Genomic DNA, 24,916 nt, shown 5'->3' on the forward strand with positions numbered 1-24,916 from the left:
AAGCAACAACTAAACTGACTCAGCCACTAGAGCTTGTAGCTGCCGTCTCCTGCTTCTTCTTCCTGCGAACGTACTGAACGCCTGTGAAAGCGTCCACAACAAGTACACAATCGAGATATATTTGGCTTTAGTTTTTTGTTTCAAGAGATAGTGTTGAGAATTGCTTCCTTGCATTTCTTTATTTCTTTCTGCTGTGAGGCAGTATAATTCCAATTGGATTCCCTCAATATGATTCTTCTGCCCCAAAAAATCTGCAGATGATAGTGAACAAATCGAGGGCCCATGGGCATGTTAGCGTGTCCAAACTTCCTTTAAGAACTGAAGATATTGAAAAGATTCCTACTATAACAGAAGAGATAAAAGCAATGTTGGTGTCCAACCCAAAAGTTGATGCTCCTTACTGTTATCTCTCACGATTAGAAGGTCCACGTGGAGGGCTTACAATTGGTTGCAACATCAAAAGTACGGTATGTTAACTGGGGTCCTCTTAAAAAAGAAACTTTTCTTTTCTCATGGTTCTGACATGTTTGGGGTTCCCTTCTTTGGAACCACAATGTTAAATGATTGGTATATCATATGCATTTCTCTATGTGTTATGTTAATAAGGTGAGCATGTGTTAATTTTTTTTTGTGTGCAATTGCATAATAGCACTTTGCTCAAACAAACAGCCAACATACTCCTCTGTGTGGATCAACAAGCTCATCGCATCACTTCATCAGTGCAGTAGAAACAGGATTATATGACTTTCCTAACAACATTATGCTGCCAAAACCCAAAAATCATGCAGGAGTTGTCACACTTGGCATCTTCCGCGTGGATCAATTAGTTTGCAGAGTGCACTTGCATAACTTTGTTGCCGTGTTGGAGTTTAAAGGATATTGGCAACCTGTGTGATCTTTTTATGTTTATTCTCTGTATGTTGGTGCATTGAGGAAACAGCTTGACATCAAAGTTGAGCTGAGCTTTCAGATTGTTTCTTAACTGTTCTGGTTCATCATATGTGATTTAGAGTAGCCAGTAACATGGTTGTCATTTCTCACCGCAAATCACTGCAGGTTTAATAATCCAGATCAGCCCGATCTCCTGACTGACAATCGTTTTTCCATGACCACAGAAAACAGAGGAGTGGTCATCTGTAGAACAAGATATCCTCCTGAAAGCTGCCGGTATCATGAAGCGACATCAACTCTGGACTGCCGTGTGAATCAACAGCATGTGTGATAATTTCAGAAGATGTAAAATCTCTGGCAAGATCTGATGCTCATATGGGAGGGAGGACGTGTGTAACTACTCTTTTCTTCTTTCATCTATCTTACTGTTACAGGAATAAGAGACATAAGTAGGGGATGAATTACCTATACAGTTTGTCTATGTGATAATTACAGTTGGTTGACCTCCCAGTCCTCACATACACCCACGTCTATGGTCATCGTCTTGTTCCCGTCCTCCTCTACCCCGGGAGACGACAGCACCCTGCAACAATTCCGCCTGGGAGACTGCAGCAGGTTTATGCAAAAAAAAAAACGTCAGCATCGCTACACTGAGTACGTCGATCTTAGAAGTGAAATGTTCAAGTTCAAATCAGCACGAAGAGAGCTCGGCGAAGATTACCCGTTCCCACAGTGCGGGGTCGGGCTTCTTAACCACGAGCACGCTGTCGAGCAGCGCATCCGGGTCGGGGATCTTCCACCGGCACGCCGGGCGCACCTCGTTGCGCCGCCGCCACCGCTGGTACCTCGTGACGGTGGTCTCCCCTCCGCGCGCCACCGCCCGCCGCGCCGCCGCCAGGTAGTACAACGCCGGCTGCTCGCACGGGTTGCGCGCCAGCGGCCGCGTGTTGAACGCGTGCGACTTGTAGTCGGCGCGGCGGTACCAGACTACCAGTTGAGGAACGTCCGCGCGGGCGTCTCCATCTCCCGCGGCGAGATCACGCCCCGCGCCACCATCACCACGAACCCCCACGCCACGGACACCGTCCACCGCCTGGCCTCGTCGTAGCAGATGGACTGCTGCATCACCCCCGCCGAGTCCAGCATCACGGGCCCCTCGAACAGCCTCCGCACCGCCGCCGGCCGGGACCGCGCGCCCGGGAACAGCGGCCGCACCACGTCGAGGTGGTGCAGCGACACGAGCGGCGCCACGGGGTGCGCGGCGAGGAGGCCCAGGAGGTCGCCGTACACGTCGTACTGGTGGAACCCCGGGTGCCTCGTCAGCGGCACGCCCAGCTCCGCCATGCACGCCTGGATGCGGTCGTCGCTGCCGTACAGTGACGGGTACCGGCGGATGCACGCGTCCTGCATCCGCTCCAGCCGCGCCGCCAGCGGCTGGCTGATGGCGAAGCCGCCACCGCCGAACGCCATGCCGTATGAGAAGTAGATGTTCTGCAGGTGGCTCTCGGAGGGGGAGCCGATGTAGTAGGGCTGCCGGTGGTCGAGCCTGCCGAGCACCGCGAGGAGGTTGTCCGGGAGGAAGACGGTGTCGTCGTCGCCCATGACGAACCACCGCACGTCGGGGAGGCCCAGGCGGAACGTCTCGGAGACGATGCGCGAGATGCGGATGGCGGAGCGGTGGCCGCGGCGGTGCGTGTAACGGAAGCCGGAGGTGTCCGAGGAGACCTTGATGGGCGGCAGGCCCTCCGGCACGCTGGAAGGCCGCACGGCGCGGTCCATCCACACGAACCCGCGCATCCCCCCGCCGGGGCGCCACCAGATCTTGATGTACTCCTTCCGCTTCTCCCACAGGCGCGCCGACGCTGCGATGCCGAACACCACGTGCTGCAGCGTCGTCGCCGCGGGTGCCGCGGGAGACGGCGGCGGTGATGGCATTGACGATGCGAGGCTATTGTTGTTGGTAATAAGGTGGGAGACGGGCAAGGCGGTGGCCATCATGCCCTTGGCTGTGACGAGGTCATCCGGCGGGCAGGCGGGGGTGGAGGAGAGAATGGCGTGGAGGGTGTAGAAGATGTAGAGGACGGTGAGCGGGAGGAGGAGGACGACGACGAAGCGGAGGAGGGAGGCCGCCGGGCTCTCCTTGCCGCCTCCTCCGGCGGCGGCCTTCATTGCCCGCGCCGTCTCCGGCCGTCGCTACGTCCCCACGGTTTCTGTTCCTCGTCGCCGTCGGCTTCTCCGTGGACCGGCGGCAAAAGTTTCCGGTGGGAGCGAGCGACCGCCCAGATTCGTGCGGCGGGAGAGAGAGAGAAAGAGAGTGAGATTTTTACGGAGCGGGCGGAGGGGGAGATCGGCGGGCTGCGCAGTCTCCTCGCGCGTTGCTGGGAGCGGTTCAGGTTCATCTCATCGGATCCGTTTGTTTCTCGCGCTTTCGGTTTCAGTTCTTCGCCGTGCGGGCGGCGGTTATACGTTGCTAAAGCCGATGGAACATCCCACCATTGCCTGAAAGAGGAGCTCCACCTGCTTTACAGTCTAATAAATTAACTATTTACATGCGGAGCGGAAGCACATATGCATGCATGCATGCATGCAAAAAAAATAATATAATGATATCAGCTACGTGCAAACAAGTTTGAAACAAAAAAAATTATAAATCCCATAGTGAATATTTAAATTAAATTTTGATTGGACCATTGTATATTTTACGTCAAGAACTTCAAAACAAAACCACACTTGACTATATTTGGAAAATTTATTTTTTAAATATTTTGTTTTGATAAAGCTCGAACGTATGTACAACTGCGAACAAATTCATATCTCTTTATGAACAAGATATTAAATTTGACAAACGAATAATTGTACACTCCGGACAAAATTTGAACATCAGGAACAAAAGAATGTTGCATGCATGTTGTCAGCAAAAATAGAAGAGAGGTTCTGCACATACTAAAAAAGAAGATCATGATATTTTTTAAAACATTTTCTAATACTAAATAATTATTTTCAATTATTGGAACAAATATTTTAAGAAAAAAATAATTATTATTTTCTGCAAACAAAAAGATTAAACATAATGAACAAATAGTAATGTGCAACAAACAAAATATTACTTATCGCGAACTTTAGATGTATAGGGTAAATAATGAACAACAAAATCTCGCGAACAAATGAATCAACATCACGGAATAATTTAATCTATAAAAGTGAACAAATAATTAGCGTCGGGAACAAATAAAAAATCTATCGTAGCATTGCAAATAAACAGTAAAAATGATAAGAAAATACGTACAAAAGAAAAAAAAATCAAATACAAAACAAACAAACATAAAGGAAGAAAGGTGCGTCCGTTGCATGCATGTGCATGCAGCATGCAGGTGGCTAGTTAAACAGCTTTGCATGTGAATGGAATGAGAAAATACGTGCTGAGAAGGAAAAAAAATAAAACTAAAAGAAAGACCGAAAGACACGTGGTCTCAATGGGTTGCATCAAACAAATAGCTGTTGGGCCCAATAATTAAATGGACAGCCCAAGAGAACGTTGGATGGTTCAGGCGATTTGATTTTGCGCGATGTCCGGCCGTGGCGCACATCCACCTGTATACATGCAGGGATGCTTCAGACGACAAAAAAATATATTTCATCGCGCGCGATATATAGCCTTTCGGCGCCGTGCGCCCGTGCGTAACGCAACTCCTTGCAACAGCGAGCGATGCTTCAATAATTCCGGTCCTATGTTGAGTGGTTATAGCCTTATGGGCCTCAAACCCGAGTTGGAAGCCCGTAGTAACCGGGTTAATGGGCTTAAGGTTTCTATACTGTCTGCACCGGAGGTCCATGGGCTTTTTAAGCACAAAGTAAAAGCGTAAGGGCCCAGACCGCTAAACCAGTTGTCTTGTCTCTGTCTTCTTCCCCTTGCAAACGGAGAAATCCAACAACAGTGAAACAGACCGATGTTAACGGGTGGAGAGTGCTGGGGATGTTTCAGTTGCAGCTAGGCAATTCTCCCTGCCGTCAGGGCGCTGGACTCTCTCTGAGCGTGTCATTTCATTCCAGCAGAGGGGTACGTCACAAATGGGATCGCAAACATTGGCCTTTGCAGTTTTACTATTGGCCTCCACATTTCATAGGCACAGATGGTCCCACCGTGTCATTCACTAGGAGTGGCAAATTCACGAGTGGTCAGTGTTTACAATCCTAATATTATAATTTTTTTGTTTACCATGATCCTGTGCTGCTGGAGCAGGGACCAGCATGGCAGGCAGCAATCACAATCGGACATGCTAAACATGAAATGGAGTGATGTTTGGAAGAATTCGTCTCCGACCTCCAAACAAAGCCCCCCCGAGCTAGAGGATAATCTACCGTCCCTTTCCCTGTGCAGCGACTACGAGAATGCTGCGAGATCTGATCTGATCTGATCTGATCTGATCCGGGTCTATGTCAGTGCCAGTCACCCCAGATCAACCAGCTAATCAGTCACCCCAGATCAACCTGCTAATGGTTTGGGTTAAAACCGGTTGGAGTGTTTTGGATTTTGTATTGGGTCCACTTCAATTTGGTGGGAAATGATTTCTCTAGCAATTAATTTGGTTTGATTTGGTTTCATAAGAGAAACAATTTGCTTTGGTTTTAGTCATTAATATTACTAAGTGACTGCTCTTTTAACGTAGGGTCCACAAGTAGACACTATTTTGCACAGAGTAGCTACCCGTCATACTGAGTCGTCTCAAAAAATTTCAGTCAATTTTGATAAAATTTTATAGCGTGAACGCGAGGTTTTATTTCCGAGGTCCGGCTCTTGACGTGGGGTCCACGTGTAGGTTTAACCACACTGCTTTGCAGAGAGTAGCGGCTAGTCATACTGAGTCATCTCCAAAAATCCCCATCAATTTCGAGAAAAATTTATAGTGTGAACGCGAGATTTTGTTTTCAGGGTCCGGCTCATGATATGAGACCTACATGTATGTCTAACCTTCTAGCAGACTCAAATTGTATGGTTTGGTTTGGTTTTTACCTAGTATGGGTTGGTTTGAAGTAGTTTATGTAAATATATTTAATAAGAATAGTTTGGTGCGGTTTTGGTTTGGATCCTAGACCATTACCACCCTTAAGCTGTCCGCATTGGGGGACGGTAACCGTCCCCCAGTGTGCGATAGCGTAAAGGGCTGCTGCAGCGGCGTACTGCGAGCGGTCCGTTAGGCTTGCGGACGAGCAGAGGTGCGCCAAAACAAGCGCAATCCAGGGCAATCCAGGGCGTCCGCAACAGCTCGCGCTGGCCCCACCTCTCTTTTCGGGAGCAACTGCCCCGCTGTTCCTGCGCTCCTCCGCTGCCTGGCCGCAGCTGCTCGCCGCTGCTCTTGCTCAACCGCGCCGGCCCGAGCTGGACATAGACGTGACGGCCTCCTCCAAACCGTGACCACTTGCTTCCCACCCCGAGCTCGAGCACCGCCGTCGCGCCGCTGCCCCGTGTGCGCCGCCGCGAGCCACAACGCCGCGCCGAGTGTGGGGGTCGCTCGAGCAGGGGACGGCGCAGCCGGGAAGGGAGAGAAAGGGAGGGAGAGGCCGGCCGCCTCCGAGATCTCCGCGCGGGGTGGAGCCGAGGAGAGCTCGGCTGCGGCCCCTGCTCCTCCAATTCGCCGTCGTCGAGGGGGAGAAAGGGGCCGGGACCGTCGGGGATGGGGCTCTGCTCCTCGCCTCCACAAGGCCTCGCCGGCGCAGAGAGGAGAGGGAGCAGTCGAGCTCGAGCCTAGTTGTCCCGCCGGCGCTCCGCCCGCCGCGGCTGCTCCACCGCGGCACGCGCGGCCCACCCCGCCGTGCCCGCTCCACCGCGTCGCGCCGCACCACCGTGGGCCGCGCGCCGCCCGCCCCGCCTTAGCCTATGCGGCCGCGTCGTGGCCGTGCCGTCGTGCCGTGGCCGCGCCGCCGCTCCGCTGCCGGTCGCCGAGGTAGGGACCTCGCAGGGAAGGGAGCTCGCAGGCCGGCCGCCGAGGTAGGGAGCTCCGCCGCTCCCTCACCACCGCACTCGCCGCAGGAGCCCTGCCGTCGGCAGCCTGCGCGAACGCCTCTGCCCTGCCGTGCGCCACGTCGCGCCGCCTCCGCCACCGCCCGCGTGGACCTTCGCCACCGCTGCTCGCCGTGGCCGCGCCGCGCTCACGGGGCCACGCACCCGCTCGGCTGCCTGCGTCACCCGCCGGCGAGCCTAGCCGCGCGCCCAGCTCGGGGGGCCGCGCCGCAGTGTGGTGGTGCGCGGCCGCCGTCCGCGCGGACCTCCGCCGCCGCTGTCGAGGGATGCTTGGGGACAGAGAAGGGAAGAGAGAGAGCTGGGGTGGTGGGTGTAAAAAACTGTATGGTGGTAGTTGCTATAGAGAAGAGATATAGAGGATGTATGGATGCGGAGAAATTAAATGTAGAGGAGAAAATTTTAATGACCAGACATAAATATTTTTTTAGAAGAAGAAAATAAAATAACACGAGTGCATATAGCCTTAGCAACCAGACCCGAGAGGCACGGCAGGAATTTACAGAACTCGGCAGGCCACCCGTTTTTTTTCCCGGCACGTCGAAAGCGTGCGGGGCCAAAAGCCCCACGCCCCATGCATGATGGCGAGCCCGTGGCCGTGGGGCCCGCGCTCACTGTCCTTCTCGTCCATGACCAATTATGGGTCGCGAGTCCGTCCGATTTCCACATCCCCATGGAACGAAACAGCCGGGTCTCATTCGCTGCACGCAGCCAGAGACTGCCAGCAACGATCACTTTCACCCGTCACTGCATGCTGACCGGAGATCCAAAGTATGGATTCGGATGTTTATTCAAATGTCAGATTTTTAGTTATTTTTCTTTAATTATGAATAAATAAGATATAAAATTTACTATGTAAATTTATAGTCTTGTATTTAACATTGATCTTGTAAATATTCATAAAAACTAAATCTCAAATTTATCATATGTATTCTCAAATAATAGATATAAAAATTCGAATACGGATCGGATACGGATTCGAATTTTTTTTCACCTTTTTAATTGTAGGGAGCAAATAATACATAAAAAATCTATACAAAATTTTATTCTTATGTGTAATAATATGTTTGATAATATAAAAAAGATTAATATAAAATTTTAAGCATATCTATTTTAAAATATCAAATTTATTTTAAGAATTCAATTTTAAAATATCAAATTTATTTTAAGAATTCAGATGTCCAGATCCATCCTGACAGCAGAAGGTTCCCTGCTGCAGCGAGCTGGAGCTGGTAGCTTCTAGGGCTCACTAGCTTCTCGCTTTAGTTTAGTGGCCTTGCTAATTACATCGGGGCCAGGTGAATCGTATCGTCCGTGGCTGTTAACGAGAGGAATGTTCGTCGCAGCTACGTCCTGTCCTATTGGGAATGGAGTTACTGCAATAGAGGCCTCGTTTGGTTTTGCTAGCACTACTCGTGTTACAAAAATAATTTTATATATATGAAGTACTAAATAAAGTTTATTTGTAAATTTTTTTCACGAATATGTGTAATTTTTCGCGACGAATCTAATGACGGTAATTAATCGATAATACTACAATAACCATCATCTAATTGTGTGGTCAAAGACTTCATTATATTCGTCTCGCGAAATAGCACGAAGTTGTAGAATTAATTTTATAAACTGTCTTTATTTAGTACTGTTAATTATTAATTAAAATTTATGCTACTTGTGGTACTGCACAAACTAAACAGGCCAGAATAGTGCCCGCCCGCGGCTGCCGCCTGCCGTGCCAGTAGTCGGTCGCTGTCGAGCGCTTCATACGCGTCGACCCGATCCGGGCGCGTATCTTACGGTTGCGCCTTGCCTCTCGGGCAGGCCAGGTTGTGAGGTTATTACGCCACGCTAGGTGGGGTCAAACACTCAAACGTGATCGGATCGTCGGTCATCAGCTTGCTAATCCCGGTCACTTAAATTGTCGTTAAATAAACCAGGTGGAAACCGCAAAGAAAAGATGGAGAACCGGGTTTGTTTTCCTCGTCAGGTTGGAATATCTCGAGCTGGATTTGTCTTCGGCGTGGCGCCGGGTCGGATATTTATCTTCTTAGATGGGTGGGGGGAATATATAATTCGAATGATTTGAGGCGAAGAAACGGCCCGAGTGGAGCGAAAACTGCACGGGATCCAGAGTTCATGTTCAGCAAATTTCATTTCGAGGCTGTTCGGCTGATCCAGTGAATAGTATTTGGCTGGTAGAATGAATAGTATTATGTGAGAGGAGATAAGTCGAGACAAGCCGAAATTGAATCACTTGAAAAAGATTCGCAACTCCACTGGCTTGGAAGATGGAATCGGCCTACACAGCAACCTACTACCTGCTTAATTAATTTCCTAATTTTTTTCTCTTTTTTCATTCGTATTCCTTTCCGGAGCCGCTGTAAAAACCGGGGCGGTCTCCTTTGCCGTTGGTTTCGCCGGCCGACGGACGGGTCGAGGTCGTCGAAGACGATGATGGCACGAGGCCAACCCGTGCGCTGCTGCAGCAGACTTGGGCGGTGGCCGGTGGGTGACCAGCTTTGGGCCTTTGGCGGCGGACACCCGTCTGACCGACCGGCCGGTGTGGGCCGCACATGACGACGCGGTTTGCCTCGCCACGGATCCGCGTGACCTGCCAGTCTGCCAGCCACGCACGCAGCGGCAGCGGCTCACTGGAAGCCGCCCAGGCCGTTGAGCAGCAGCTCGTGCGGCCGCAGCAGCGTCGGGGTGGGCACCATCAGCAGCGGCGTCGACGGCAGCGACGACGGGTAGGACATGTCGTACTCGGCGGCGGCGTCGGACCACGGCGCGGCGGCGGCGGCCCAGCCGGTGGGGTCCCCCGCGGCGACGGACCCCGGGATGAGCGGTGCGCGGCAGAGCGGGCAGGTGCGCTGGTCGTGCGCCATCCAGTGGTCGAGGCAGCCGCGGTGGAAGGCGTGGCGGCAGTTGCTGAGCCGCCGCACCTCGTCGCCGGCGCCGATGCCGCTCAGGCACACCGCGCAGTCGCCGCCCCCGCACGCCGTGCCCGCCAGCTCCTCGAACCGCACCACGGGGAGCGCCTCCTCGACGAGCACCGCGGGGACGGGCCTGAACTCCGGCCGCCGGTGCTGCAGCGGCGGCGCGACGGCTCGCTCCGCCACCGCCGCGGAGGGCGGCGCGGGGTAGTCGTTGCAGGCGAGGTCGATGAGGTCGCCGAGCCCCACGGCGTGGAAGGCCCAGAGGAGGAAGCGGTGGAGGTGCCCCAGGAGGAGGAGCACCTGCAGCAGCGCGCGCGGAAGCAGCATCTCCGAGTACCCCACGGGGAAGCCCATGGTCGCGTCGATCTTCGAGCTGCCAGCCGATGGGCTGCGGACCGGAGCTCAGTGGTGGCGTGGTGGTGCTGCCGCGCTCGTGTGCGTGCGTGCGTGGAGGAGGACTGAACCTGAGCGGGGGGCTGCTCGTATATAAAGCGGCGAGCGGAGCTGCGCTGCAGGGGAGTTAACGAGGAAACATCGGTCACGCTGTTTGTTGGCTTGTCCAGCCGAACCACCGCATATGATCAAATTCTCGATATTTAGAACTCTACATTAATTTTTTCTATAGTAATGAGCCGCTACAATACTCCTCCCTCGCTAAATCAGCCCCAGTCCGCGGGAAGAGAAGTAGTTGGGTTTGCGTGTGCGGGCGCGTTGGTCTCTTCTTTCTTGGAATTGGGCGAGCGGTGGTCTGGTGGACTCGGACTCGTGCTGGAGGCTGGACTAGGCCCGTGTTTGGATTCCAAATTCCAAATTCCAAATTTTTGTTTCCGTCATTGCATGGAGACTTAAATCTAGATGAAATAAAAACCGCATTGCGACTGCTGTCTGTAAATGGCGAGACGAATCTAATGAACTTAATCGGACTGTAATTAGATGCTAAATTGCTACAGTAATGCTACAGTAAATAACCTCTAATGATGAATTAATTAGGCTCATTAGATTCGTCTCGCGATTTACAAAATAATTATTTTTATGATTAATCAATGTTTAGTACTTTAAATATAAAAAGATATTTTTTTCAAAAACTTTACACCGCACAACCAAACACCGACTGGCCCTAGACAGAGGCAGAGCTCGGCGACCCACCGGGCACCGGGTTCCGGTGACGTGACGGCGGAGGGGTGATTTTCTTTGGACCACCTGTCTCAGTCCTACACTAGTCGTCAGTGTGCTACTACTACTTGCCTGCTATGCAAAGATTATTCCTTTTCTCAGAAACAATGCAAAAAGATTATTCCGGGGTGGCGTTCTAAGTACGTACGTACTTGTCTCAATTGTCACAGTGTCGCCACATGATTTCTATACGTTGCGTTTTTTTTCCTTGAAACGAAACACGTTGAGTTTGGATATTTGAAAATAATAGGGCAGAGAATCTTGTTCAAAATGTGACTTGTTTATGATCAGAGATATTATTACATGCCTGGTTTAGTTGCTAGTCAAAAACTTTATACATCAATCACATCAATATTTGAACACATGCATGGTATATTAAATATAGAAAAAAAATTAATTTTCACAGATTGCTTGTAAATTGTGAGACGGATCTAATGAGCCTAATTAGTCCATAATTAGACAATAAATTGCTATAGTAAACATGTATTAATGATGAATTAATTAGTCTTAATAAATTCGTCTGGTAGTTTACAGACGAGTTCTGTAATTAGTTTTGTGATTAGTCTATATTTAATGTTTCAAATGTGAAAAGATTCTCTTTCATAACTTTACTAGTAGCAACTAAACAAGGCCATAGTTGTGCAACACAATGTTGGAGCTGTCATTTTGGTTGCCAAGCAGTGTTCCACTAGGATCTAGGGATGGCAATAGGTCTAAATCCATCGGATTTTGTCATCTCAAACTCAAACCCATGAAAAATATTAGAACCAATTAAAAAACTCATACCCGTGATGAGTTTAGAATTTTGCCCAAACCCAAACCCATCGAATTAGCAGGTACCCACAGGTCACCCGTGGGTCTAACTTTATTATGCAAATTTTTCTTATGATCAATAAGTTTAATATAGTAAACATCATTGTAGCGTATTATGAGTAAGAAATCTTTGTTCACTAAAAATTACAAAAGAAAATAATATATATATATAACAAGCTCAAAATTTAAATGATCATAACACCATCCAAAGTCACAATCCATCATATGCATATACAAATACGACAATTGCAAAACGACAAAACCCCATACCCACCGCCGAAACATTAAGGCTTCACCAAAATAAGAATTGAAGAAAAAGGGTGTTAAATTTATTATAAACTCACAAAATAAAATGACAATTACTCTATGTTGGATCGGGTTTAAAAACCCATGGATCCACGGGTTCGGGTATTGTAGGAACAAACTTGTGCCCAAAAATTCAACGGGTAGGACTTTGTGCCCATTAGTGAACCCATAGATCTCAAAGTTGATCCAAACACATACCCTAATGGAATAAAAATCCATCAAATTTTAAATTTCGGGTACCTATTACCATCACTACTAGATCTATTCTCATCTCCAGATCGGGAGAGTCCAAGTTCAGCTGTTCAAGGCTGTGAGCTGTGGGCTGTCCTGTCGCCTGTCGGGATTTAAAAGGGGTGGATGCTCGCAGGAAGGTTCTCTTGCTGCGCTTTGTTTGGGCGGGAACAGGGGCCGAACGGGAGGTTGGTCCCCGGTTTGTCTCGTCTCACACTCGCAGTTGCAGGCTCCCAAGCTCGTCAACTTGGCCACTTGGGCCGGCTGCTACTTGCCGTCCTTTCGTCTTACAATTATTTGACCGGGAGGCAACTGGCTCTGGAATTACTTCCCTAGTAGTTCCACACACGACGGTTCTACGCAGAGCATATGGTTTTGACTCGAATTCCTCTCGTCCCAGCACATCATAGTAAAGGCCGGCTGGTCCATTTTGAACTTCGATTAGCGAGCTTGTTTGATCAGACAAGTTAGCTAATCGAAATTCCGGATCTATAATTTGAGGACTTTGCTACGGTACTCCGAAATAACTGTGGACCGTAGATCTTGAAGGTGAAAATAAAATATTACCTTCTCTAGGAGGTAATAGTATCTATATATTTAATTCTAAAAATAGAGAAAATATAGGAACTAACTTCCTATTATATTTAATCTCTAAAAGATCTAACGGGACAGATAAAGTTTCATTGTTTTAACGCGACACAATTTTCTGTTCATGATGACAGTGCGTACGAAAGAATTTCGTTTTTCAATGTGAACGTCAAAACGTGTCAGGTGAACTACATGGGTAGGTCAGCCACCAAGTAGAAGATTTGAGGCACCTGCTTGACATACACATGCCAATTGCTACTTCTCCCATCAAATGGCCATTTATTTTTTTCCCCATAACTAAACGTGATATGGTTAATGGGTTGACACTTTTAGAGAATAATAATGGCATGTGACATTTTAATTCTAAAAATAGGAAAAATGGCCCTGTTTGGTTCAATCTAGAGATCCTAGATCACGCAATTCGAGAAAAGAATCTCGAATGCATGGAGTGCTAAATGAACTCTATTTGCAAAATAATTTTAGGGATGTGTATAATTTTTCGCGATGAATCTAATGGCGGTAATTAATTGATGATTGGCTACAGTGATGCTACAGTAACTATCCTCTAATCACGCGGTCAAAGGCCTCATTAGATTCTTCAGGGTTCCTAACGCGGGGTTCTGGAGTTGGTTTTGTAAACTGGCTTTGTTTAACATCGTAATTAGCGGTCAAAATTTCCTAATACACTATAATACAAGAAACCAAACAGGGCCAATATCTTCTTATTAGATCAAGTTATACAAGCATGAGTGTATCAGATCAAACGATTACTTTTTCCTAACATGAATGGTGAACGTGCGTGACATGGATTTGTTCATAACAAAAACGTGACATGGGAGACATGTGAAGGCACACTTGAAGATTTGGTTATTTTTATGGCACGTACCAAACAAGTAGTTATAAGATGAAATTTGTTCCTTCTGTAGGTTTGATTTGAATCATACAATATTTGGTTGTGTTGAGATGGCTAGCATTTTTTTTCCATGATGCGTACGTGAGGAGCTGGCTCTCCGCGCATGAAAGCGTATAGGAAACGGAAGCTGCATGATTTGCGGGATATTGTTGGGATTTTTCTCCCATTTATTTTAATTACTTAATAGATGAAAATTCCAAAAATCAACGGCTGTGATTTCTTTTGACTCTCTTACCTCTTAAGAGGTAATTGGAGTACCGTAGCAAAGCCCATAATTTGGATACATAGACTAAACCTTAGGTGCTAAAGTTTATTAGAGCATCTCCAAGAGCTCTTGTATCCTGGTTTGGTTATTACAAAAAATAGAAACTCACCCAAAAACAGAATCCAACAATATATGTATCATGGCAACGTATGCTATGTAAATCATCTTCATATGCAAACTATGGAAACTCTAATATAGAACATCGGATCAACATCCAAGGGGCATGCGGGATGTGATAATTTTACAATCTAGACCCGCCCTTGAATTGGGTAATCACACTTTTACAGATCCCCCCTCCAACTCTCTGCGCCCATCCGATGATCCAGATTGGAGTTTCCATAGTTTGCATACGAATGTGGTTTGCATAGCATACATTGCCATGTATCATACTCTCTATTGTATCTCGTCTTGTAAAGCATCCTCCACGCTGGGCAAATTTGCCTCGCCCCATCCTTCCGCTATCCCACCCCGCGCTCCCTCCCTCCCGCTGTCCTCTCTCCCAACATGCTCGCTCACCGACGACGGGAAGCCCGCGCCTCCGCCGGCCTTGTGCACCCGCCGGCCCTGCCCCCACACACCCGGCGGCGACCTCGCCACTCCGTGTACACCTGCCGCCACCGGTCCCGCACCCCCGCTCCAACACGGCGGCGCGGAGCGCCGCCGCCGGCCTCACGCCCCTGCATCGTCCCCGGCCAAGGCCGAGAGGCGCTTCTGCCGCCCAAGCCCAAGCCGCCCCCGGCGTCAATGCCTCCGCCGTCGAGCACCGCCCCCGTCCCCGCCTTCCCGGGGCGCCGGCGAGTGACGCCCCCACCCCCGTAGCCCCTGGCCGCTGCTGCCCCTCCCGCGGCTCCCCTGCCGGTGCCGTCCGCCTGTGCGGCCTCACATCTGACGCGGCCCGCCACCGCAGCTTCTCCCCTCCGGCGCGGCCGCCCACTCCTGCGGCTTCCCTGCCGGTGCAGTCCGTGGCCGCGGCTCCTCTGCTCCGGCACGGCCTCCCATCCGGCGCGGCCCACCACCGCAGCTCCTCCCTTCCAGTGCGGCCTCCCCTTGGTCGCGGCCCGCCGCCGCAGCTCCTCTCCTCCGGTGCGGCCTCCCGCCGGTCGCTGCCCGCCGGTCGCAGCTCCTCCCCTCCGGTGCGGCAGCGCGCCTCCTCCCCTGCCGGCGCGGCGCGGTCAGCGGCCGTTGCTCCTCCTTGCTAGCACGGAATGGGTTCCCCTCATGCCAAGGATGCTCGCCGGCCTCTTCTCCCTCGCCGGAACCTCGCCGCCGGCGAGGAATTGGCCGGTCAAACTAGCGACCGGCCAATTTTGACCCGGCGTCGGGAGGTAGAGGAGGAAGATTGTTGTGGTTTTAGATAAGCTGTTGGATTGCATAACTTTTTTTGCTAGTTATTTTGTTTTACATAATAGCTAAATTAAGCTTTTAGCTACTCATAGATACAAGAGCTCTTGGAGATGCTCTTAGCATTCAACTTTAACTCCAAAACCAGCCTTTAATCCATGATCCAAAGGAGGATAACTATGGACGATGAATTTCCTTCGTTGCCCGCGCGCCGATGACTACAGACTACCGATACCCACGACCATTACTCCAAAGCGATGCCTGCCCCACCAAACCACTTTCGCGAAGAGTGAGAGTCCAGAGAGTAGCGACGTTGTTAGGTGCCGGCAGGAGAAAACGATGGTATCTTCCCGGCGATCTGCTTGCAGACCACACCTCTTGGACCGGGTAACCAATCGTTGCTAATTTCTTCTGTTGGGAGTTTGCAGAGTCCCAGCGTAAGTAGCTAGTACTCTCTGCTGCATAGCAGATGCAGTGTTTTATCCTGAAGGCAATCAAAATCCGTTCGGTAAGACCATAAGTAACAGCTTGCCCTCCTGATGAGTGATGACTCAACCGTATTTGTCACGCTTAACAAACGTAGTAATTGATATTTGGATCAAGTGTTCAATTGTGCGAAGCCGCCACGCAGAACTCCAATATAACAATCAGCTCCTCTGTGCTTCATTTCGAAAATAAAGAAAGAAAAAACTCAACTGAATACTCTATCCCTTCTAAATTGTATATCATTTTAGGAAAATGAGGTTGTTTGCACCAAATTTTGCCAATTTTATGGCCCATAGAATATATGGAAGGAAACCGATGTCAGCAATGAATTTTCATGGGACGTGACTCTAAAAAAATTAGAGTTTGTGTATCTTAATACTTCTTTTTTAAGATTTTTTAGTAGGCAAGTTTTGTTTAGTTATTTCTTGTAAAGCAAGTTTTGTGTCAGCCCAGGGTATAAATATAAACCCCGGCTATTGTAAAAACCATCTCTCGATCAATATACAACTTTTGGTGCATTGCCACCCTCTTTTCAGAGTTTTTTTTATCAACGGCGAAACTTGGCACCTGCGCAGGGCTGCATCGTTTTGACCTCCGACGAAGGGGATAAGCCCAAAGTTCCACCGGCCCTCACAACTGTATCGGTTGTATTGGTGTTATTCGAGGTTGCATTGCTTTGATCTCTTGGGTTGCTCTGGTTCGGTTGGTATGGTCGCCTACCTGATGTTACAGATGTATCTTTAATTGCGTTGTGTCTAGAGATACATCAATTTAGTTGGGACTGTCTAGATTAGGTCTGATCTTCCGTTTTAATCATTATATTTTTTGCAATCACAATGTTGTTTTAGATAGTTTTGTTATATCCATCACATTATGCAAATTTATTGGCTTATTGAGATCAGGTTATTAAGAGCAATCTTGTAATGTCTTGGTTAGGTCCGATATTATAGTTTGTTTTTGTCAATTGAGATCTTGTTAAGTCGGTAGATTCATGCTGATGTGTTATCGGGGTGCTAGCCGCTAAGTTATCTTTGCATTGGACCTCCAACCGATGTATGCTCTAACCAATCGAGCCTGATTGAGCCTGAATTTAATATTCTACATCAATACCGGCCGATTGGTTCGTATCATTATTTATTCGTTAGGATCTACATCATACATATAGCCGATTGTTCAAAATCTTGTTGACATCGACTTTTGTCCGATCAGCTCTTCGATCGTCAATTTATCTATCTTGTCAGTTGCATGATCAAACTGACTAGCGCGCCTGAACCTCAAGAAGCTAAGGATCCACACTGGAGTTAAGCAAATTTCCCAGGCCGGTGTGTTGCGAGCAAGGGATCATCGGTCGATTTTTTGCGGCAACAGAGGTATATAGTTTTTATTACGTATCTAGACATAATATTTATCCAGGTGCATAATAAAAAAATATGTATCAATGCATGATTCGTGAAAATGATCTACAGTTTGCAACGGATGTCGTAGCTAACAAACCTGCGACACTGCACGCGAACTTCACTCTAATGCAAATCCTAATCCGGTCTGATGAAAAAACACCTTTATTTTTGCCGTTCCCTAACGATCTAAAACCTTCTGTTTCGGGGGGGGGGGGGGGGGGGTGCGAGTAGTCTGCTGATCACATCAACCAGCCGAACATCCTGAGCAGATCGTCCTAGGCAACAGATTAGTGTGGTGCCTCTGCACGTACCGAAAGGGACGCCCACGATCAGCCACCCACCAGCAGCGCTCCTCCATCAACCGGTCGCGTGTGACTTTCTGGGTCTCCAGCTGTTGGCGAGAGACGCCACTGTTAGCATCAGAGATAGCGAGGAAGGAGTGGAGAGAAGAACGAGGACGGGAACAGAAGAAGAACACAAGAACCAGAGAGGAGTGGCGATCGGAGGACGGCTTAACTTGGAGTAAGGTTGTTACAAAGTTCTTTCGTGATCCTCTCCTCTCTCCCTCATCAGTATATAAAGCTCACATGCTCTCACAGCGGTACATGGGCCGAGCCCGACATCGTGCGCGCAGGCACCTCAAGTGGTCCACTCATTGCCACTCACCCTCACGCTGGGCTTCCGCACCCGACGGCCCAACACAGGTGAAGCTTCGTCTTCTGTTGGCGCGCTGCTAACAGCCACCGCACTGATGGCCGCCGGCATCACAGTACTCAGTTGCTCACCTGCGAGATGTTGCCGCGATGCGAAATTGCAAATTAAGTGCGGATGGTATTAGATAATCCCGCGATGGGCCCGGGCTTATGTACGAGATCAACTTGTTAATCTGTGATTGGTAGTATGTTCTTCAGCTAACTCGCGCGCCAGGCCAAAACGTACGAGATTTAACTTGACGACCGATGATATGATCATCCATGTTGTTAACATGATCTTTGATTTAAAACTATTTAATGCAATGTTGTTAAGCTCTTCGGCTGGCTATGGCTGGTAGCTGGTGCTGATTTGTTGTAATAGAAAGTACTGCTAGTTGGCTGACTAACAAGCCAGCTGAACAGAGCGAGAATACTTTGGCTCCTTACCCTCGTTATGCCAAGTAGTGGTTCTTTAATCAGCTCATGCTTGTTAGCAAAACAAAACAAATTAAAATCAGAAGCGGACAAACTATGAGGCGATTATAATAAACTTCTTTAATCGTCAATAATTCAGAGCTTCGTAGCAGCGGGTGTAATGTTCTTCATGCATGTCATGTGCGCACAATATGTTGATCCTTTTTTTATGATAATAAAGGATTAATTCTGCTAGTAAACATGCGCTACCAACTAACAAAGTCGTTTTTCATAAAAAAAACATGTATATGAGCTAAGAAAGAGCTGATTTGCGCTTTAGATTTTTATCCTTTTCATCATGAGGTCTCTAGCTACTTGACCGGCAAAAAGTTTGGCAGTCCTGTCAACGGCGATCCAACTGAGCCATGCCCTTTAATTTTGCTCTCATCATCATTCACAGACGATAAATCTAGCATATCCTAATCAAACGCCATGTGATCTTGGTTCATTTATCTGATATATACGATACAGTAAAACCGCACGCTAGCCCGATCGCCACGAAAATGGCATAAAGCGTGACGAAAAGGAACGGGACGTAAAGCAAAGCCAGGGGTATGATCGGTCGATCGAGCTGGCTTTCCCCCGGTCACGGATTGATCACTAATCGTCAGCTCATCATCACTGCCCTAGTAGTACGTAGCTCGTGGTCCTTGTAGCTGCTTGGCATTTCAGTAACGTTTCGCTGTCAGTTTGGCAAGCAATCTGACGGCCTCACCTCACGTAACAACCAACCCGCGTGTTTTAATACCTTATCAGATCCCGTCGCCTTAACATATCTATCCTTTTTTTTTCTACCCGCAGCAGGGCTCGGACGCACGGAGCGAGCATGCAGGCGGCAGGCCAATCAGCTCGATCGGCGGCTGACACTCTGACGAACCCAAGCATCACCTTGACACTGTGCAGTGGCCAGCAACTAGGCATCTGCTGCAGGTTGTAGGCCTGTAGCCCGCGGTGATGGTAGTGGCTGGAGCTGGCGCCAGGCCCCAGGCGGATGGGCCGTGCACAGTGACCGGACCGCCCGCCGCCCGCCGGGGCCGCAAGCTTTGCTTTGCGGCGCCCTTTGCGGCGCTTCAGCCGCTGCTCTGCGGAGCTGCGGCAGCGGCTTGGAAACTGGAACTGGGTGGATGGCCTTTCGCCGTTTCGCGTGCACGCACTTGCTAGGAATTTTTACAGCTCATTTCCCAGACTACTTATATAATAATTTATTTATTCACTATAAATACATAGCCCATTTATTTATCTCACATATTTTTTGGTTCTTGTATCAAAGTTGGCTGTAAACTATCAGTCCATTTACCCTCTCTTTCCTCTTCTCTCTCCTTCACCTCAGCATTTAGCCAACTTTTAGCCCACCATATCCAGTCGCCCGTCTCCTTCCCAATCGCCCAAACCCGCCGCCTCCTCCATCGCTTCTGCTCCCCACAGGCCGTGCAGACCGGGCCACCGCCGGCCACCTCCTTCGTGCAGCCACCGCCGGCCACATCTGTCGAAAATCGGGCCGCCGCCGGCCACCTCCTCCGTCCGATGCGGCCGGCGCCTCGCGTCGGCCTGGGCGTCACTGCGTCCTCCACCTCCTCGTTCTGCTCCGGCGGCGGCGGGAGATCTCCGGGGCTGCACCCGCGCTGCGGTTCGGGCTGTCGGGGCCGGCCACCTCCTCCTCGCAGATCGCGCCGCCGAGGACCGCCTCCTACCCGCGACCACCACCAGCATGCGTCAAGGGGTGGAGCTCGGCCACCACGGTGCTGCGTGCGGGGGCAAAAGAGGCAGCGGCTCCACGGAGCCAGACGAAGCCACGGTTTTGGGGCTTCACCTCTCCAGTGTAAGCCGCGAGGTGCTCCAACCACGGCTCCAGACTTGAAGCCAGTGCCGAAACCACCGTTTGGCAGGGCTCCGGGCCGGAGCCGCTCGTGGAGCCCTGCCAAACAGGGCCCTAGATGTAGCGAGAGCCGCTAGCACGCGCTCCGTGCTGAGCTAGCCCGCCATGTGCTTGTCCTCCGTTCTTCTTTTGCATCCTCTGCCTCGGGTAGGAGACCTCCAGGGTGGGAGAGGCCGGCGAGGATGCAGTGGCCGGAGAGCGCTGAGGTCGAGCCGCCGGCGAGTGCGGGGTGGAGGAGCTCGGTTGGCTTGTCGCAGAGATTAGGGAGGAGCACGGCCTCGGCGCGGCACCTCCGCCTGGAGCACAAGGGAACGAGAGAGGGGATGAAGCAGTTGGCGTCGCCCTTGCCTTCGGAGCCGGCGGCGAGCCATCGCGCAGTGCTTCCCTCCGCCCGCGCTCAGGCCCGTGCTGCGCGGGAGGCTGCCCGACTGCTCGGCGCCAGATCCGGTGTTAGCATTGCTGATAACTCCGGCCCAAGGCCCAAGCGTGCCGCTCGGCCCAGTACCCGTATCAATGGCCTAGAGTGGCATGTCTAGTATATGTATTCCGAGAAGGAGAGGAGAGAGGGAATGAGTCTTGTAACCGGATAATATTCTCGAAGAAGACGACCTCTGTTCGTCGTCCTCCTCCGCTTTCCGTATCTGTTGCTTCTCCGATCTCCAATTCCCTCTCCCTTCTTCCTTCCGGCTATCGATCCACTAACATCTGGTATCAGATTCCCCTCGTTCCTCGGCATCCCGCTGTTCTGCTCTTCTTCTACCGCTCGCCCGATTCGACCAAGTCCCGCCGCCATGGCATACTAGGTCCGCGCCGCCGTGCATCGTTCCGATCTCGGCGTCCAAGCCTCGCCTACCGACTCCCAGTCAGCGGCGACCCTGCATATCGCCGGTTAGCTCTTCCTGTGCCGGCGATCACCCAGTTCGCGCCGCTTAGGATCGTAGATCGGGTTTGAGCACTGGATTCCCTACCGGCCCACGAGCACTTCACTCGCCTTCAGCGTCGCCAGGGTGCTATGGACCCAGCCGTCAAGCTCATCCTCGACGAGATGCAGCAGCGGTTCTCCGACGAGCTCCGCAAGGGCTTCTCCAAGCACGACGAGAAGTGGGACTGTCGGATCTTCGACCTCGAGCAGTCTCAGGGCGCACGGCTTGACCGCCTGGAGGATGCGGCCCAGGTGTTCGACGAATGGCGTCCCCGCATCGTGGCCACCGTCGACGACGTGAAGCTCGAGCTCGGCAAGGTCGCTCGCTTCTGGGACCGCACCTTCTGTGAGCGCGCTGTCCCAGAGCCCCCCATCTTTCCTACCCCGCAGTCGGTGATGGAGCGCCTACCTACTTCTACCGGCGCCAACGGCCCCGCTGGGCACCGCGTTGAACAACACTACCGGGTTGAGGGGTTCGGATAGGTGCTGATCCACACCCACGTCCCGGTCAAGGGTGCGTTATCTCACTCCTCCCCTCCACCCCGTGCTAATCCTGTTGCATCTGGTTTTTCCCGCGACAACCCCATGCTAGGCAAGTTACCCAAATTGCATTTCCATCGCTTTGACGGCGAGAATCCTAAGCTTTGGATCTCTCGTTGTGAGGACTATTTCGACATGTATTCTGTTGATTCGAGTTTCTGGGTCCGTTTGGCCCTCAGTCAGTTGGATGGCCCGGCCGCGCGCTGGTCCCAATCGGTGACCAAGCGCCTGAAGGCGGCCCAGTGGTCTGAATTTTGTTCTCTGTTGCTTGAACGATTTGGTAGAGACCAGCAGGAGTCCTTGATTCGGCAGCTTTATCATATTAACCAGGATACCACAATCGCCGATTATGTTCAGTGTTTTTCTGAGTTAGTCGATCAGTTGATTGCTTATGAGCACACTACAGATCCCATGTATTATACTATTCATTTCGTAGATGGGTTGCGAAGTGATATCCGTGCTTCAGTTCTTGTTCAACGCCCATCTACGCTGGATTCTGCTTGTTCCCTTGCGTTGTTGCAGGAAGAGGTGGGCAATTCATCTTGCCGACGGGGATTCAAGTGGTCGGATTCTAGTTCGTCGTTCAAGCCTCAGCTCCGAGGAGCCCTTCCTCTGCTGGCTCCTCCTCCTCGCGACCGTCCATCTCCTGCTATGACTAAGGATGATCGTCGCAGTGGGGACGCTGCCCAAGTGAGTTCTCCTGATGCCAAGCTAGCTGCGCTGCGAGCTTATCGTCGTGCCATGGGGCTTTGCTACAGATGTGCTGAAAAGTGGAGCAAAGATCATAAGTGCTCTCCAATAGTGCAGCTTCATGCAGTGCAGGAACTCTGGGAATTATTTCAATTGGAGGATGTGTCTGTCGACAGCCACTCCTTGCCTGCAGAGTCTTCAGAGCAATTGTTTTTGGCTATTTCCAAGGCAGCAATGACAGGTCAGGGAGCTCCCCATACTATGAAGTTCTTGGGCTCTATTCAACATCAGTCTATATCTATTCTTGTCGATTCTGGCAGTTCCACCTCTTTTATCAGTGCTCAGTTGGCTCAGCGGTTGTCTGGTGTTACTTCTCTAATGAATTCAGTTTCTGTGCAAGTGGCGGGTGGTGGCATACTGTCCTGTTCTGCCGTCATCTCCCAAGCAGTATGGTTCATTGGTGATTTGGCCTTTCAGTCTGATCTCAGAGTGCTTCCCTTGACAGCATATGATCTTATCATTGGGATGGATTGGTTAGAAACTTATAGTCCCATGAACATTCACTGGAAGAACAAGTGGATGGAAATCTCCTATGCCGGTCAATCAGTGTTGCTTCAAGGTCTGCTGTCAGAACCTCCTGATGAGGTGTTACTTCAGTTCTGTGTGCTCACTCCTGATGGTTCACAAGAGGGTTCAGTTCAGTTGCTCCCTACTGAGGTGCAGTCCCTACTTGACCAGTTTGGGCATATCTTTGAGGAACCTAATGGGTTACCTCCTTCTCGAGCATGTGACCATGAGATTCCTCTCATACCCAGTGCCAGACCAGTTAACATTCGTCCCTACAGATATCCCCCCGCTCTGAGGGATGAAATTGAGAAACAGGTGTCTGATATGTTGCAAAAGGGGATAATTCAGCCTAGCGCTAGTTTGTTCTCCTTGCCTGTGTTGCTTGTCAAGAAGAAGGATGGTACCTACAGGTTTTGTGTGGATTTTCGACATCTTAATGCTTTGACCCTTAAGTCCAAGTTCCCTGTGCCTGTGTTTGACCAGCTGATGGATGAACTAGCAGGAGCTTCCTGGTTTTCTAATCTTGACTTGAGAGCGGGTTTTCATCAGATTCTTTTGAAGCCTGGTGAGGAGTACAAGACAGCCTTCCAAACCCACTTTGGCCAGTATGAGTTTAGAGTAATGGCCTTTGGTCTTACTGGTGCTCCTGGCTCCTTTCAGGGCGCCATGAATGTCACCTTGGCACCTGGTCTGCGCAAGTTTGTGATTGTCTTTTTCGATGATATCTTAATTTACAGCAAATCATATGAAGAACACCTGCGGCACATTAATTTGGTGTTTGAATGGCTAGCTACGGACCAGTGGAAGTTGAAATTGTCCAAATGCAAGTTTGCTTAGAGATCTGTTGCTTACTTGGGGCATATTATCAGTGAGCAAGGAGTTTCAACAGATCCATCTAAAGTACAAGCAATTGTGGAATGGCCAGTGCCGTCTTCTGTCAAGGAGCTCAGATCTTTTCTCGGTCTAGCTGGATACTATCGAAAGTTTGTGAGACACTTCGATATTATTTCTAGACCCCTCACTACTTTGCTTAAGAAAGGTTGTTTGTTCATTTGGACATCAGAGCATGATACTGCTTTTGCTACATTGAAGTTTGCTCTGTCTACTGCCCCAGTGTTGGCCTAGCCTGATTTTTCACTTCATTTTGCAATTGAGACTGATGCCTGTGACTCTGGTGTGGGTGCCGTGTTAATGCAGAAAGATCATCCTTTAGCTTTTATCAGTAAATCTCTTGGTCCACGAACTAGGGGGCCCTCTACGTATGAGAAAGAGTATCTCGCTATTTTAGTTGATGTTGAGCAGTGGAGGCATTACTTGCAGTGTGGGGAATTTACAATTCACACTGATCAAAAGAGCCTAGTGCACCTCAATGAACAACGGCTTCACACCCCGTGGCAGCAAAAGGTCTTTACTAAATTGCTCGGCTTGCAGTACAAGATCATATATACAAACAAGGGCCTGAAAATAGAGTTGCTGATGCGCTGTCGAGACGATCTTCTATTGATCAGGTCCTGGCACTCTCTACTAGTACCCCTTTATGGTTGGAAGCTGTAGTGTCAGCTTATGCATCTGATCCTCAGGCTCAAGAGTTGATCACCAAGCTGTCGCTCAAACCAGATGATGTTCCCTATTACACCCTGTCTGGTGGTGTTCTCCGGTTCAAGAACCGCATATGGGTCGGTAATAACACATCCCTTCAGTCGCAGCTCATTTCTGCAATGCATACTTCTGCCCTGGGCGGCCACTCAGGCATCCCTGTCACTTACAGCAAGCTAAAACAGTACTTCGCCTGGCCAGCAATG

The 24,916-nt window shown here is 50.1% G+C and overlaps 1 protein-coding gene and 1 pseudogene across 1 annotated transcript; both read right to left on the minus strand.

Moving 5' to 3' along the window:
• Positions 1 to 1,359: 1,359 nt before the first annotated feature.
• LOC120654204 lies at positions 1,360 to 3,060 on the minus strand (annotated as a pseudogene).
• Positions 3,061 to 9,037: 5,977 nt separating this feature from the next.
• LOC120656811 (brassinosteroid-responsive RING protein 1-like) lies at positions 9,038 to 10,385 on the minus strand. Its single transcript, XM_039934995.1, has one exon. The coding sequence runs from the start codon at positions 10,192 to 10,194 to the stop codon at positions 9,553 to 9,555; it is 642 nt and encodes a 213-aa protein (XP_039790929.1). The 5' UTR covers positions 10,195 to 10,385; the 3' UTR covers positions 9,038 to 9,552.
• Between the last annotated feature and the right edge of the window lie 14,531 nt (positions 10,386 to 24,916).

Source organism: Panicum virgatum, chromosome 1N (genome assembly GCF_016808335.1).
Source record: "Panicum virgatum strain AP13 chromosome 1N, P.virgatum_v5, whole genome shotgun sequence".
NCBI classification, from domain to species: Eukaryota; Viridiplantae; Streptophyta; class Magnoliopsida; order Poales; family Poaceae; genus Panicum; species Panicum virgatum.